Source organism: Carassius auratus, chromosome 39, assembly GCF_003368295.1.
Source record: "Carassius auratus strain Wakin chromosome 39, ASM336829v1, whole genome shotgun sequence".
NCBI lineage: Eukaryota > Metazoa > Chordata > Actinopteri > Cypriniformes > Cyprinidae > Carassius > Carassius auratus.
In genome coordinates, this window is record NC_039281.1 from 7061715 (window position 1) to 7075565 (window position 13851).

General features: G+C 37.7%; 1 protein-coding gene across 2 annotated transcripts in view; it reads right to left on the bottom strand.

The window, feature by feature from the left end:
- Positions 1-3686: 3686 nt before the first annotated feature.
- LOC113057822 (glycine receptor subunit alphaZ1-like) overlaps positions 3687-13851 on the bottom strand; it is a 45222-nt gene continuing 35057 nt past the window's right edge. For both annotated transcript variants that reach the window (XM_026225353.1, XM_026225351.1), the window contains one exon: positions 3687-7084. In XM_026225353.1, the coding sequence (XP_026081138.1) occupies positions 6797-7084 (288 nt within the window). In that variant the 3' untranslated portion in view covers positions 3687-6796. The remainder of the gene's footprint in view (positions 7085-13851) is intronic.

Genomic DNA, 13851 nt, shown 5'->3' on the forward strand with positions numbered 1-13851 from the left:
ATATAGAACCCCAATGATCCCTTTCATCTAGGGTGTCAAAATTACTCAACCCCCTAGAGACTGCAGTACTTCACAAATACAAGCTTTTCTGAAGATCCAGGATAAAATAAAAATGTATCTATAACAGTTCACTGGAATATTAAAAGTGATATTGTCAATATATAATGTAATACTTTTGAGTTATGAGATTTTTTAGTAATACTGCTATGTCATAATTATTAAACCCCTATTCAACATTGCTGTTTTTAAATCACTTATTTGCATGGTGGGGAATAAAACAGTCTCAAAACACATTTAAACTTTTAGAAACTCTATTAAAAACAGAATTAGCTTGAGCCGTTACACATTCAGTTAGCCCATGCATGTGTTGAAGTTGAGTAGCAAATATATCAACAGAGATCACACAAAAGCTAAAGAGACTAAATATTGTATTACTTTACAAAGGCTAAGGCTATGTGAAGATTTCCAAGACATTGAAAGTTCCTAGAAACACAGCTCTCAGCCTTATTCCTTAGCTTTAAGTGTGTTTTACCAGAAAACATTTGAGGTAGTGGAAGAAAAAGCACAATATCATAAAATGTTTAATCAGCGCAACTGAGAAAAATCTGCAATGTTAAGCCAAAGACTTGCAAGATGACCCAATGAAAGGAGGAAGACCATTTCAAAGCAGTGTGTAAGAAGAACACTAGACAAGTATTGCTTTTATGTTGAGACATCTTGCAGAATACCACCTTCTTGATCAAGAAGAACAAAGGACAACTTGAACTTGATAAAATACATTTGTGTGGACCTGTGGAGCTCTGGAGGAATGTTATATGGAGTGATGTGACCAAACTGGAATTTTTTGGACCCATGGAGCAGCGGTATGTCTGCTGCAAAAGAGGCAAAGCTCATAAGCAGAAGAACACCATCTCCATCCTCAAACTTGGTGGTGGATCAGTCCTGTTATGGGGTTTCTTCACTGTAGAAGGAAGTGGAAATCATGTCTGTATGAAGGACATCATGGATTCTTTAAAGTATCAGGCCATTTTGAAAAGAATTGTGATGCATTTGGTGCAAAAACTGAAGCTGATGATCAATGGACTTTCCTGCAGGACAGTCATCACAAAGTACACATCCAAATCTACCTCTGCTTGGTTCAGAGATCAGTCATAGAATGTACTTGAGTGACCTGTTCAGTCTCCAGGCTTAATTGTCATTTCAAATATCTGGTTGAATTTGAAGAAAGCAGTGGCAATGTGAAAACCAAAGATTATCAGTGATCTGGAAGCTTTTTCAGGCGTGGAATGGGCCAAAACTGTAGTAGAGAGGTGACAGAAGCTTCTAAACACTTACAGACAGCGTTTATTGGTGATTTTAAAGAATAAAAGATTCTGCACAAAGGGGGTTGAATAATTTTGAGCATGAATGTTTAGAGCCAATTCAAATTTTATCATGATTCATCAATGTTCCAATCTCAGAATCACTCATAAGTGTATTAACAAACTTTCTCTAATACTTTACTGATGCCTTTGTTAAATTGATTTCATAAAATGTTATCCTGCACAACATATTGTCTTGCAAGTCAAGGGGGTTGAATAATTTTGATTGCAACTGTATATATATATATATATATATATATATATATATATATATATAGAGAGAGAGAGAGAGAGAGAGAGAGAGAGAGATAAATAAAAATATAGATATTTATACTATATTCAAATCTAAAACAACTTAAAACGTTGCACATTTAATCATATATTTTATGTATGTTGACTTATGCACTTGTTTACAGCAATGGATTATTATATGCATAAGCTGAAAAGCACGTCGTCCTTGTACAGTCTCTATCATGGTTTGATGTGCTGCTTGGGAATGCTCCAGTCACTCATGATTGTATGCTTTCCCTACTGAGGAGGAAAAAAAATTATGCATCAAATTTGATTCATTCACATTTTTTTATAGCACGTTTTATTACACACATTGTTTCAAATCAGCTTTACAGAGCATTGGGCAGTTTTGTGTGCTTATTCAGAGTTGGCATCCTCTGAAATCCTCTCAAGGGCTTGTTTTGGGTCACCTGAAGTCTTCGTAAGAGGCAGGATATAGTTAGCAGGAGCAATCTAAATGTAGCTATAGGTTACAAAATTGTATTCTTACCTTTTAAAAGTTTATCACAGCACAGGTGTTTCACATTTTATATCTGTTCCTTATATTCTAAAGCAAAGATGTATTGCTGTTGCTATGTTTTTTGTAAATGATTAATAATAATAAAAAACAAACAAACAAATATATATATATATATATATATATATATATATATATATATATATATATATATATATATATATACATACATGTTATATAATATATTAATCGCCATGTAGTTCACCCAAAATAAAAACTCTGCCCTTAATTAATCACCCTCAAATTGTTCCGAATTGTATAATTTAAAAGTACATTTTGAAGAATTGCATTGGTTGCTTTTGTCCTTGCAATTAGGTTAGTCCCCAAGGGTGCTGACGCTTAAAAAAGAAAAAGAAGAATATATCTATCTATCTATCTATCTAATATATATATATATATATATATATATATATATATATATATATATATATATATATATATATATATATATATATATATATATATATTATACGAGTCTTCTGAAGCATTAGATTAGAAAATTAGAGTCATTACTCAATGGGAATCATTCATTTCTTTCCCGGCCCTTTCAGATGTCTGAGCACTGATATATAAGCCATTAAGTGAATGTAAACAGCTGAGAAACAAACAGATACAGAAGCTGAAATTATTAAATTCCCATGTAAAAGAGTGACCTTCACATTCTTCATTATGCATCCATTTGTGTTCCACGAACACATCGATGCAAACTTGGATCAACATGATGGTGAGCAAATAATGACCGATTTCATTCCATTTTTGACTGAGCTATCCCTTTAAATACATTTTACCCCCGGAGTTTTTATCGTATTGCAAAGTTGCTAATAAAACAAAATGCTCAAAATTCCCAGCTCAGACTGAAAATATTCATTTCTCATATATTGAAGGAAAAAGCATTCTGTCAAAGCCTTCATGATTCACTGGCTTCAGGCCCCGCGGCGGTTTTCAGTGTCAGCTGTAATGTAATTCCAGTCCCACTGTAAAGCGTGGGCCGAGGCAGTCAGAGGGGTCGGGTGGTCCTGAGATGGGGGAGGGGGCTCCTCCAGATGACTCAAACCAGGGAAAAAATTGACTGAGCCTTTGTGGTTCATAATCCACTTGTATAATTTAAAAGCCTGAGCAAGGATGGCCATAAGGCCGAGTATGGATGGATTTAAATGCAGCTATACAGGGCCTCTGGGAAATTTGTGCAAAGTGAGTGTACTTTCCAGTGCCTGAATCTGCTTAATAGACTTTCCTCTAAAACTAGAGGGGGAAAATAACAATTCCAAACAAAAAAACAAATGCTTCAAACTAAGATTATTATCATTACAGCAACCCTGTCATTTTTTACATACATTCCCCACAGAAACATAAAAAATGATTTTAATTGAGAAGTTGAAAACATGTTCATCATAGAAGAGGTGAATTCAAGTCATTGTAGGTGTGGAATGGTTTTCTTGGAATAAAAGAAATTTAACACGTCACTGAAACAGGTCGAGGTGATTCACAAACCCTTCAGATGTTTTAGTTCAGAAAACCTTTAATAGTAGAATTCGATTTAGCATTATGACATATTTCAATAAATATCGTGTTATATACAGATATAGCAGAAATGGTACATTCCTTTTTTTTCTTCAAATTGCTCACATTTCTGTACAAGCCAAAAAAATATCTGCCATTTAAATTTGATTCATGCAAAATTCCATGTTTTAGTATTGGAACATAAAAATAAGAATTTGCTGTTCTTTTCACTGCTTGGAAGTGCGCTCGGATTATGACAAGAAGCAAATGAAGAGATGCACTTTGTGCCAATACACAATAAATAGAAGCAAATAAACTTCCCAAAAATTAAGGCCATACCAACTTGTGCAAAAATAAAATTTTACCCACAGTTTTGCGTACAAGTTACATATGATCGCCATGTCCATCGTCACTCAGAGATCAACATTTCCAATGTGGCATTAATCAAAATAAAAGAATAAATGAATGCTAAAAAAAATAAAATAATCATGCCTCCAATTAAAAAACAATAAATTGATATTTTCATGATTATTTAGCCAAAGAACAAATCGTATTTGCATATAGCACGTTTCACATCACACTGTCTTCATGTTCCCGAGCCAGTATTATTATTAGTTATACGTTGTCTTGTATATTGCGTTTAGCATGTGGTGTGTGTAAAGGCCCGGGGCATCACTGCTGTCATTTACACACGGTCATCGTGAATAGCCTTAAGAAATCGGTCATTAACAGCGACATGAAGCTGAACATACTTCTACAAATGTTCTCTAAGTGTGTTTTTGACTACATATTTGAGTTTCGAGAATGAGCACATCAAATGTATAAGCAACTCGATCACTTTCCACACTGTGATGTATATTATACATCGTGTGCCTCTATCAGTCTCACAGATGAAGTGTTACCCGCTGGAAGAATGACTCGTTTGGTGACTAGTTGAAATAACGATGATTCATATTGTTTGTAATGTCACATATCCGCTCGTGAACGCTCCTTTCAGCACAACTGATCGTGTGTGAACATCTGAATGATGTGTGAAATGTGCTCTTGCTACATTGTGCTGCCCGTGGAGGTAAGCGTGTGGATAGCGTTTCACATTACAATGTTCTTCCTGCTCGAGCACAATTCAGCTTCTGCTTAATGTATCGTACAGCGAGCTCTAATATATCGTGTAAAATCCAGTGTCTTCATCGGTGAGGTGTAAACCAGTTTTTTACAGCACTGTAAATAAAAGCCAATTCATTTGAGGGAGAAGATTTGACATTAATAATCAAAAATAGCCCTTCAAATTTAACATGGTGCATGGTCATTTTGATGAAATTTAAATTAAATTGATAAAAAAAATTTTATACATTTTTAAATTATATTATATATATATATATTTAATATTAAATAAAATGTTTCCATCAATAAACTATTTACTTCAAGCTTCACTGTTGACCAAAATTATACATGTGCAACAAAACATTATACCATTATTTAGATCTAAATTAAAGTTTGTGTTTCTTGTTATTTTACTGTCACAAAATGACTGACTAGTTGATGTATAAAGACATACATTTGTAGGCAAATACATGTTTGAAAAACTGAATAAATTACAAATGTTACAGGTCGTACAAAATCGGTAAATGTCCACAATGTCACATCAAACTGGATGAAATGAAGACAAAAAAAAAAACAAGGGTAACATTTGAAAACCTGAAAGGCAATGACAATAGAGTAACAAAACTGCTCTTTGGTTTTAAACAAACAACACATACACAAACACAAAAAAGTATGTTACGCATGGCAAAATCTTGCATATCCTGCACAGAGCATCGATCACACAGCCTGACACATGCTCACTTTATATAATGGTGTTTCTCTTCAGTTCGGCAGTCAAACAAAACATTACAAAAGTAACAAATGACATCTAAATCATCTGCGCCACAAAACCTAGCCATGCATAGACAGCAAATGAGCATGACTGTAAGAGAGAATTGAACATGTACGAAATAGCATTTTTTGAGGGGCCTCCAGAATAAAATGTCTGTATTCAACAAGATGAACACTGAAAATAATTGCATATCCGGTTATTGCATAGAGAAGCCAGATGAAGATGCATCCTAAATTTCATAAACTAAACCTTTGTGCATTGTTTATTCTGCTGCACAATGCAGTGTTTTTACATATAGATTGAAAAATCACTGTAACATACATTTGGTTGGAAATATAGATCTATTATCATGGCACTGGCTGTACTGCTAAACCACGCTTAGAAAAATAACACTGTATGAAATATGAATTATGAAAGATCCCTTCGCTTTTCTTTCTGCCCATGATGAAAATGGAAAAATTAAGAACAAAAAAATATGCTAAGATTTAAAAGTATATTTTATTTACATATATTTATCGTTATTGTTCACACCCCTATATATTTTAGCTTTAGTTTATTTCGGTTATATATATCAAAAAGTGAACGCATGAATAAATCAATGGAATTGTGGAGTCATTTTTTGGTGATGTTTGGCACATGAGTAGAACATAATCTGATGTTTTAAACAAAGATTAAGAAACCTGAAAATGAGCACAGATAGAGGAACACATTGACCACAGCTCGAATAAATATATATATATTTTTTCACCGGCACTCATCAAGATCCATTAATAATCGATATCAGAATGAAACATCATGAGACCACAGGACACATGTACCAAAGCACATTTTCATTGTGTATTCATGGAAGCCCCAAACTGCCTGGAGACGCCCGAAAATGTTTCATTTTCAATGGCTGAAGTATTATCATTTAAATATATGATATATTACAGCAGTAACGTTTTTCCGTATTCTCGCACTGCAGTACGTCTTCAAGTTGCAAAAAAAGTTTGACAAGTATTCCTCTCGGATTCCCAGTCATGAGTTCAGAAGTTCTTAAGTTGAATATTTACTTTGAGTCATTTTCATTTTTTTAGTAAATATATTGCCACATTCATATATCATGCATTTTACTGCATTGCTATTGCACAGGTCCGGATTATTCAGGAGGACGGGAGAGAAAGAGATGAACAAAAGGAATAAATACCTCTGCTGGGGACTCGAGTGAGAGGAAGGCGGCGCGGTGGGACGTGGGGAGGGGGTATTCGCATCTCTTTACTGCTTGTGAACATCCTCGCTGCGTACGATCTTGTAAATGATCCAGTAAAAAATGTTAAAAATGAGGAAGACCAGTGGAAAGGCAACGCGCGACACCGTGTCGATCCGTTTGGCGCGGCTGATGAAGAGCTTGCGCATTTCGTCCACGGTCTTCTCAGGGGGGTTGGCGGAGGTGGGCGCGTTGTTGTTGTTGCCCTTGATGGCCATGCCGTCTTTGGCCTGGAGGCACGCCGGACCCATGCCATAGCCGGCGAAGTTAAATCGGCCGTCTCCCGCTTCGTCCTCCTGTCAATCGGTCAAGAAACCAATTAATCACACACCTCATGCACTGTTTTAAAGCAACCTTAGTTTCTTTACCTTAAAATATCATTTTACCATTCTGATGATAAACTGAGGTTTTAATTAGGTTTCTTTCCCACGATTTCCCCCCAGAAAGTTGATAAAGCAAATAAAGTTGGGGACAGGCACAAGTCAGGAGATGGATACAAAAACCAAAAACAAATCAAAGGCTTTATCAATGCCTAGAAGCACAGTGAAGTTATTATTAGGAAAGTGGAAGGTGTTTGGTAAAACACAGACCCTCCCTGAATCAGGATGTCACTCCAAACTGGATGAAAGAGGCGACCAAGAGGCCTACAGCAACTCTGAAGCAGCTGCAGGAGTCTATGACAAAGAGTGGTCACTGTGTGCATGTTCTCATCAATTCTTCTCAAATGTGGCTTGCATGAGAGGGTTGAAAGAAACAAGCCACTCCTTAAGAAAGGTCACATGAAGTCACGACTGAGCGTTGAAGATTCTGAGGCAGATGAGACTCAAGTATGAGATATTTGGCCTCAACACCAAACTATAGGTCTGGATGAAATCCAATCCAGCAAACAGCATTGCTCCAGTAAAGCACAGATTTGGTGATGTTCTGTAATGGGGTGTTTCCCTGCAGCAGGGGCTAGAGAACATGTTAAGATAGAGGCAAAAATGGCTCTAAATATAAGAGTACCACTTGGGTCAAACGATCCGGGTACGGGCTTCAGTGTAAAGCCTGTTCAGACATCTAGATCCAACACACTTGCCTGGAAGTTTCTCTTGGTCTTAAGACCTTGATATCTTTAGCTCAAGTGTGTTTAGTTGGAGTTGGCACTGAACTGTGCAGGACAGTGGCCCTACAGCAAAAGGTTTGGACACCCCTGCTATAAATCATCATTTCAGGCCAACTGTCATCCATGGGTTCATTAGTTACACAAAAACAGCAGCATATTGTGCACCATGGAGGAAGTGCATTGTTAACAGCTAGAGAGGTTTTAAACACTTATTTTTCTCACCCACCTACTACTTTTTTCTATCAACCTTTGGGTTACCATCCTTGGATTTTTCTTAAAAAAAAATAAAAACATCTTAATTTATGTTCCATCTAAAGAAAGAAACTCATATATATCTGGTATGGCATGAGGGTGAGAGAATTTCAATTTTGTGGAGGAGTACCCTTTAAAATCCTTCAGTCTTGTTGGATGGATTACATGTTTGTATTGACATATGTGAGCTAGACGGGCACAGGGTGAAGTCAGAGGTCACAATATCTCACGCAAGGTAATGGACTGACCTTGCCCTGCTCCCCGCCTCCACACACTCTTCAGATGGACTCGATCGTACACGTTAATGAAAACAGCCAAAATAACCCCCCCAGTTAATTACATTTCAGTGCGGGTAGATATTTCACCGTGATTGTGTCTGTTTAAACACAAAACGCCGATGCGAAATAGGATCATTATGTTCGTAATGCATGTTTCCAATTTGCAGGTGCAAACATCTAGCGCGGGGAACTATCCCGCACGCTTTTCCTGAAAGATCAGCCATTTTCTGTGCAGGACTCCATTTTTAGACACTTAGTCCTCCTCCTGTCCTTGTCTTTCAGCCATCCCATTTATAACTGGTAATGTGTGTCGGGGTAAATGGAAGAGCACGCGAGGATGTGTGTGTGTGAGAGGGGTGATGTTATTCCACTGCCTCTTTGTTTTTGTATACGACGCTATCTTTGATGCCGGGGTGCTACGACCTTTCCTTGTCCTTCAGTTGCACTGGCTCACCGTTTGTAAGTATTACAGATGCTCGGCTTTATTTCTGCTGCCATATGATTAATGTGGTGGCTCCGAGACGTGACGTGGAGCTGTAAAGAGAAGCCAGGCTGCAGCACTTCTCTGTCCTGCGTCACTTTCCCTCCCTGCCAGATTCATTACCCTCCCTTCCTAATTAAAAATCCGCCATTACTGCATTAGTCGTGCCAGCCGTGTTCCCAGTCCGACTGTTAGAAGGGAGGGAAAAAACAAGTCCACAAGGTATACAGCGGAGTGCAATATTATGGCCGCACATCAGAATGCAGCTCACGCTAGCGTTTGCAAATCAGGGGTGTGGCCTCCACCGCTATATACAGGACCTCTCGGCTCCTTCATCAATCAAAGCCCGGAGATCTGACTGATGCTTTTATTGGGATGTTGTGATAAATGCTAGAAAGCGAAATAGCCGTAAGAAAGCAGCCCCAAACCTTTATCGTATATATATTCAAAATATTTAGCATCAGATGTACATATGTCTGCTGTTTTATCACCTATGGGTGAGCTGGAATTAACATTTTATGAATGGCGTGTGAAACCGATTCAGGCATTATACTGACGTGCCCAATGGTTATGAGTCTCAAATGAATATATGTTTACAAAAAATGAGATTTTTCTCCAATAAACATCTGTGCCCTCATAAATGCTGGGAATTTAAATGAGAAGCTGACAAACAGCATTTGCTTGGTGTATATCATGCAAGCATAATTATGCCATTCAGGTTTCTTTAATGGGCAGAATCATTTTCAGACCTGTTTCGAAACAGTCTCTGAAATCGTCTGTAACAGGTCCAACCATATCTAAAAATCTCCATTCCTGTCGCCCTGTGCAGTGACCTCCAGTTTAATGAGGACCGCTGGCTCCAGATCGACATTTCAAGCCAAGCATTGATTCTAACTATGCTAACTAAATGAACACTTCCCTTTTGCATTAATAGTGTTATGTATTTAGCCTTGTGCATTTTCTTAAAACAAAGAATTTGCCAAAAAAAAAAAAACATGGAAAATGCAAATGCTTGCCCATGCAAAAGTAACCACCCCAATTGAGGTCACTATAGGAATGTGCCCTAAAATCCAAAATCAATGTGTTTTTTAAATGGGTTTTTGGTTAAATGCCTGAAATAAGGTCTGTAGGTAACACAAGCTCAAAATATTTAATGTTTTATTCTACCACATGAAATACATCAATAATATTCCATAATTATTATTTTTTTACACATTTGCACAAGTCTTGCTGATGATCGGCCAAATTGGACTGTAGAAGTTGTCAGGGCCTTTTTTATTTAATTTAATTGTTCTGCATGGGTATCACATGGATACAGTACAAGGAGGGGAACGAAACCCAATTGGGTTTATACAGAGTTCCACTCCACTTTAAATATTACGCTGAACAGGTAAAGTCATCTACACACTAGTCTTTACAGCCTCATTAATAATTGCACTCTAGCTCAAACTTTTAAATTTGTAGATTATAAATAAAGACTAAAAGAGTTAAAGGGGTCATCAGATGCCCATTTTCCACAAGTTGATATGATTCTTTAGGGTCTTAATGAAAAGTCTGTAACATAGTTCGGTTAAAAGTTACTGAACACTACAAAATTATTAGCCTGTTATCAAATCATAAAACCCCTGCAGTTCTTTCATTTACCCCAGTCTGGGAAACCTGGAGTGATGCAATGTCAAAAGCGATCAGTTGCCCTGGTCGATGGACATTATTCAAAACTACCTGACATCTCAATGATTTGACTGAACAATAGGAATCAAGAATTCCAGAGTGTGGTGTAATAAGAGACAAGAAAAGACTGCAGTAGTTTGCAGCGCGCTACAGTCCAGTGCCAAGTCCACTCAACACCTCTGGCTCTGTTAAACACTCCAGCACTCTGAGTTTCACTATAATTCAGGCTGCACCAAACAAATCCAAACAAGACCGGTCAGCCTTGCTCTGCACCTTTACCCACCCAACTCAGGACGGCAAGCCAGAGGAGCGCGACACTGGTTTACTTATCAGCTCATGCTTATTTGCACAGACAATCTCCCGTCATATAAACAGTAGCTACAGCGTTCAGAGCTCCTCACTGCATCACAATCAACCCTAACGAGGTGATTACTCTCCATCAATAGGCTAGTACTCGCTAATATACTCTTGTCATTATTAGGCAAAGCAAAGACATCTGCAGTCCTGAGGTCACACTGCTTCACCCAGTTATCAACACAGCTCGACCAGCCCATGCATTCTGCTAGTCTACTCAGGTTAAACCTGCAGGGTGTAGCATTAAACTGGACTGGTTCCAGCAAATAATCAAACTATTAGTCAAACGCTTTTAAAGTACATTTCATTAAAGAATGAGAACTAAATTACAGTCTATTTATGCAAATGAGCTTGTTCTTGAGTAGTACATTTTTAAGATTAAACAGTGGGAATTGGGCTTGCATTTTCGTTTGAACTCTAAAGGCGCTGCATGCAATAATAATAAATTATATTTACATGTTTTATTTAGTTTTGCCTTTGTTCATTGACTGGTGTATTTTGCACATCAAACTGGAATATTTTTTCAGTAGTAATTTACATTAACAGTTAGTATATTAATTAGTACTAATAATTATTAGTTAGTACATTAGTAATTCATACTAATCACATTAGTAATTAGTTTCTTTCATATCTTTATGTGCTACTATGCTATTCAGAATTCAGCTTTTTATTCTTGATCTAACATCTTTCACTGTGATTGGTTGAAATAATTCATAGGTAAAACCTGAATGGCTGACTTTTGGGAGTAAACACACTTTTTTTTTTTTTTTTTTTTTGCTATTCTCTAACTGGAGGAGATTTCTGTGTTGAATCTTGGATTTTTTTATTTATTTTTTCTCACTGGAAATTCCATGATTGAACATAATTATTTAAAAAATAAGTTGAAATAACGCAGGCTGATGGCTTCAACAAAAGCATTGATTAATAATCTCATAGCTCACAGTAGGTCTGTCTTTAATGGTTTGTAAGTTAAAATCAGTTTCCTCGTAGTTAAGATTAATGGGATTTTTACTTCCGGAATCCAACTATGGACTCTATGGACACTTTACTATCCCATGGGGCCACAGGAGAGGATTTGTGAAGGACGATAAATGCAGCACATCCAGATTTCATTCATACTATCTAGAACATTTTTTTTAATGATTGCAAATGACATACTTACTCAACAGAAGTACCTACACAGAAAATACAATTTTGGAAGCAGCCTAAGAGTTTGAGGCAAAAATAGGGTGATGGTGACACAAGCCAGATTCAGGTTACCCAATGTGCACTCCCTGCCAGGACTCAATACTTCATTTTAATACCAGTTTTGATATTTAAATATTAACACATATTCAGGTATTCCTCTGGGGTCAGTCCCTTCACTGCTGAGCACACATCTCTGCTTTGTCGTTGCCGTTGGGGCGGCAGTGGCTCAGTGGTTCATGTAGGTTGTCTACAAACCGGAAGGTTGGTGGTTCGATCCCCGGCTCCACCTGACCAAGTGTCGAGGTGTCCTTGAGCAAGACACCTAACCCCAGCTGCTCCCGACGAGCTGGATGGCGCCTTGTATGGCAGACACCGCCGTCGGTGTGTGAATGAGTGAGTGGATGGGTGAATGTGAGGCAAATTGTAAAGCGCTTTGGATGGCCATGTGGTCTGTTGAAAGCGCTATATAAATGCAGTCCATTTACCATTTACCATTTGTCCAGCAGGGGGAATCCTCTTTCTACACCCGACGCCAGCTGCTTTTCAGAGGCACATGCAGGAGGAGGAGGAGGTGGATAAGCTCCTGTGGTGATGCCGTGGAGTTGTTTTATTGTGTAGTGCAGGGAGGTGACAGCTCCGGGCTGCAGTGCAGAGAGCAGGCACTGACTGATAGCGCTGGTGAGGCAGAATGAAGGGCTGAACCCCAGCCGTGGATCACTGTGGCCGGGGAATTTCATTAACCAGTGGGTGATAATGATAATGCAGCAAACCTACTGCTGAGCTGCGCCTCCAGATATGAAAACACTACATATACACGCTAATATTTAAGCATGCAGCCATGGTCACGTGAGCTTCGTGAGAGCTGAGAGCATTCCCTTTAGCAACTATCCAAAGCCATGACGTCAAACACAAAATGGAGAAACCGTTCTAATCAGCAACGATGCATTAAATTCATCAAAAAAACACAATGAAGACTTAAACTGTTACAAAAAGTCAGCTATTTGGTGTAGTTATCTGCACCATGCTAACCATCCAAACACTAGCTGCTTGGGTTGCACATCTATTGGATGGAAATCTGTGGCATTTATACCGAACAGCTGGATTTGCAGTTTGCACCATTTGCCCTTGGCGTCTGAATGGTGGAAGACTTGCTATCAGCGAGGGCTGTGTAGACCGTCTCTGTGGATTTACCTGTATTGGGCTAAGAGAACCAGAGACTAATCTCACTGCACCTATTACAAGCAGCCCAGAGGCAAACGGAGGATTACAACGGTGCGATTCAGGATTTATTCTGAGCTTTCTCAGCCACTTGAAAGATCTCACCATGCCAACTCACATTACTCTATGAATGGAAGGAGCCTTAATGTTTCAACTTCCATTCGCATTATGTTGGTTTCAGTCTTAGCTTGCTAAGGTCAGGAGAGGAGATCAAACTGGCACTTCCAAATAGCAAGATTTCATAATGGAAGACCCCTTTATAAAAATATAATGGAAATACACTACCATTCAAAAGTTTGAGGTCAGTGAGATTTTATTTTAAATAAATTAATACAATTATGCATGAACTGATCATAAGTGACATTAAATGCATTTATAATGCTACAAAAAATATATATATATATTTCAAATAAATGCTGTTTTTTTTACTTTATTTATTATTTATCAAAGTATTCTGAAAAAGGTAACATGGTTTCCAAAAATAAATAAATTAAAAAAATTAAAAAATTAAAAAAA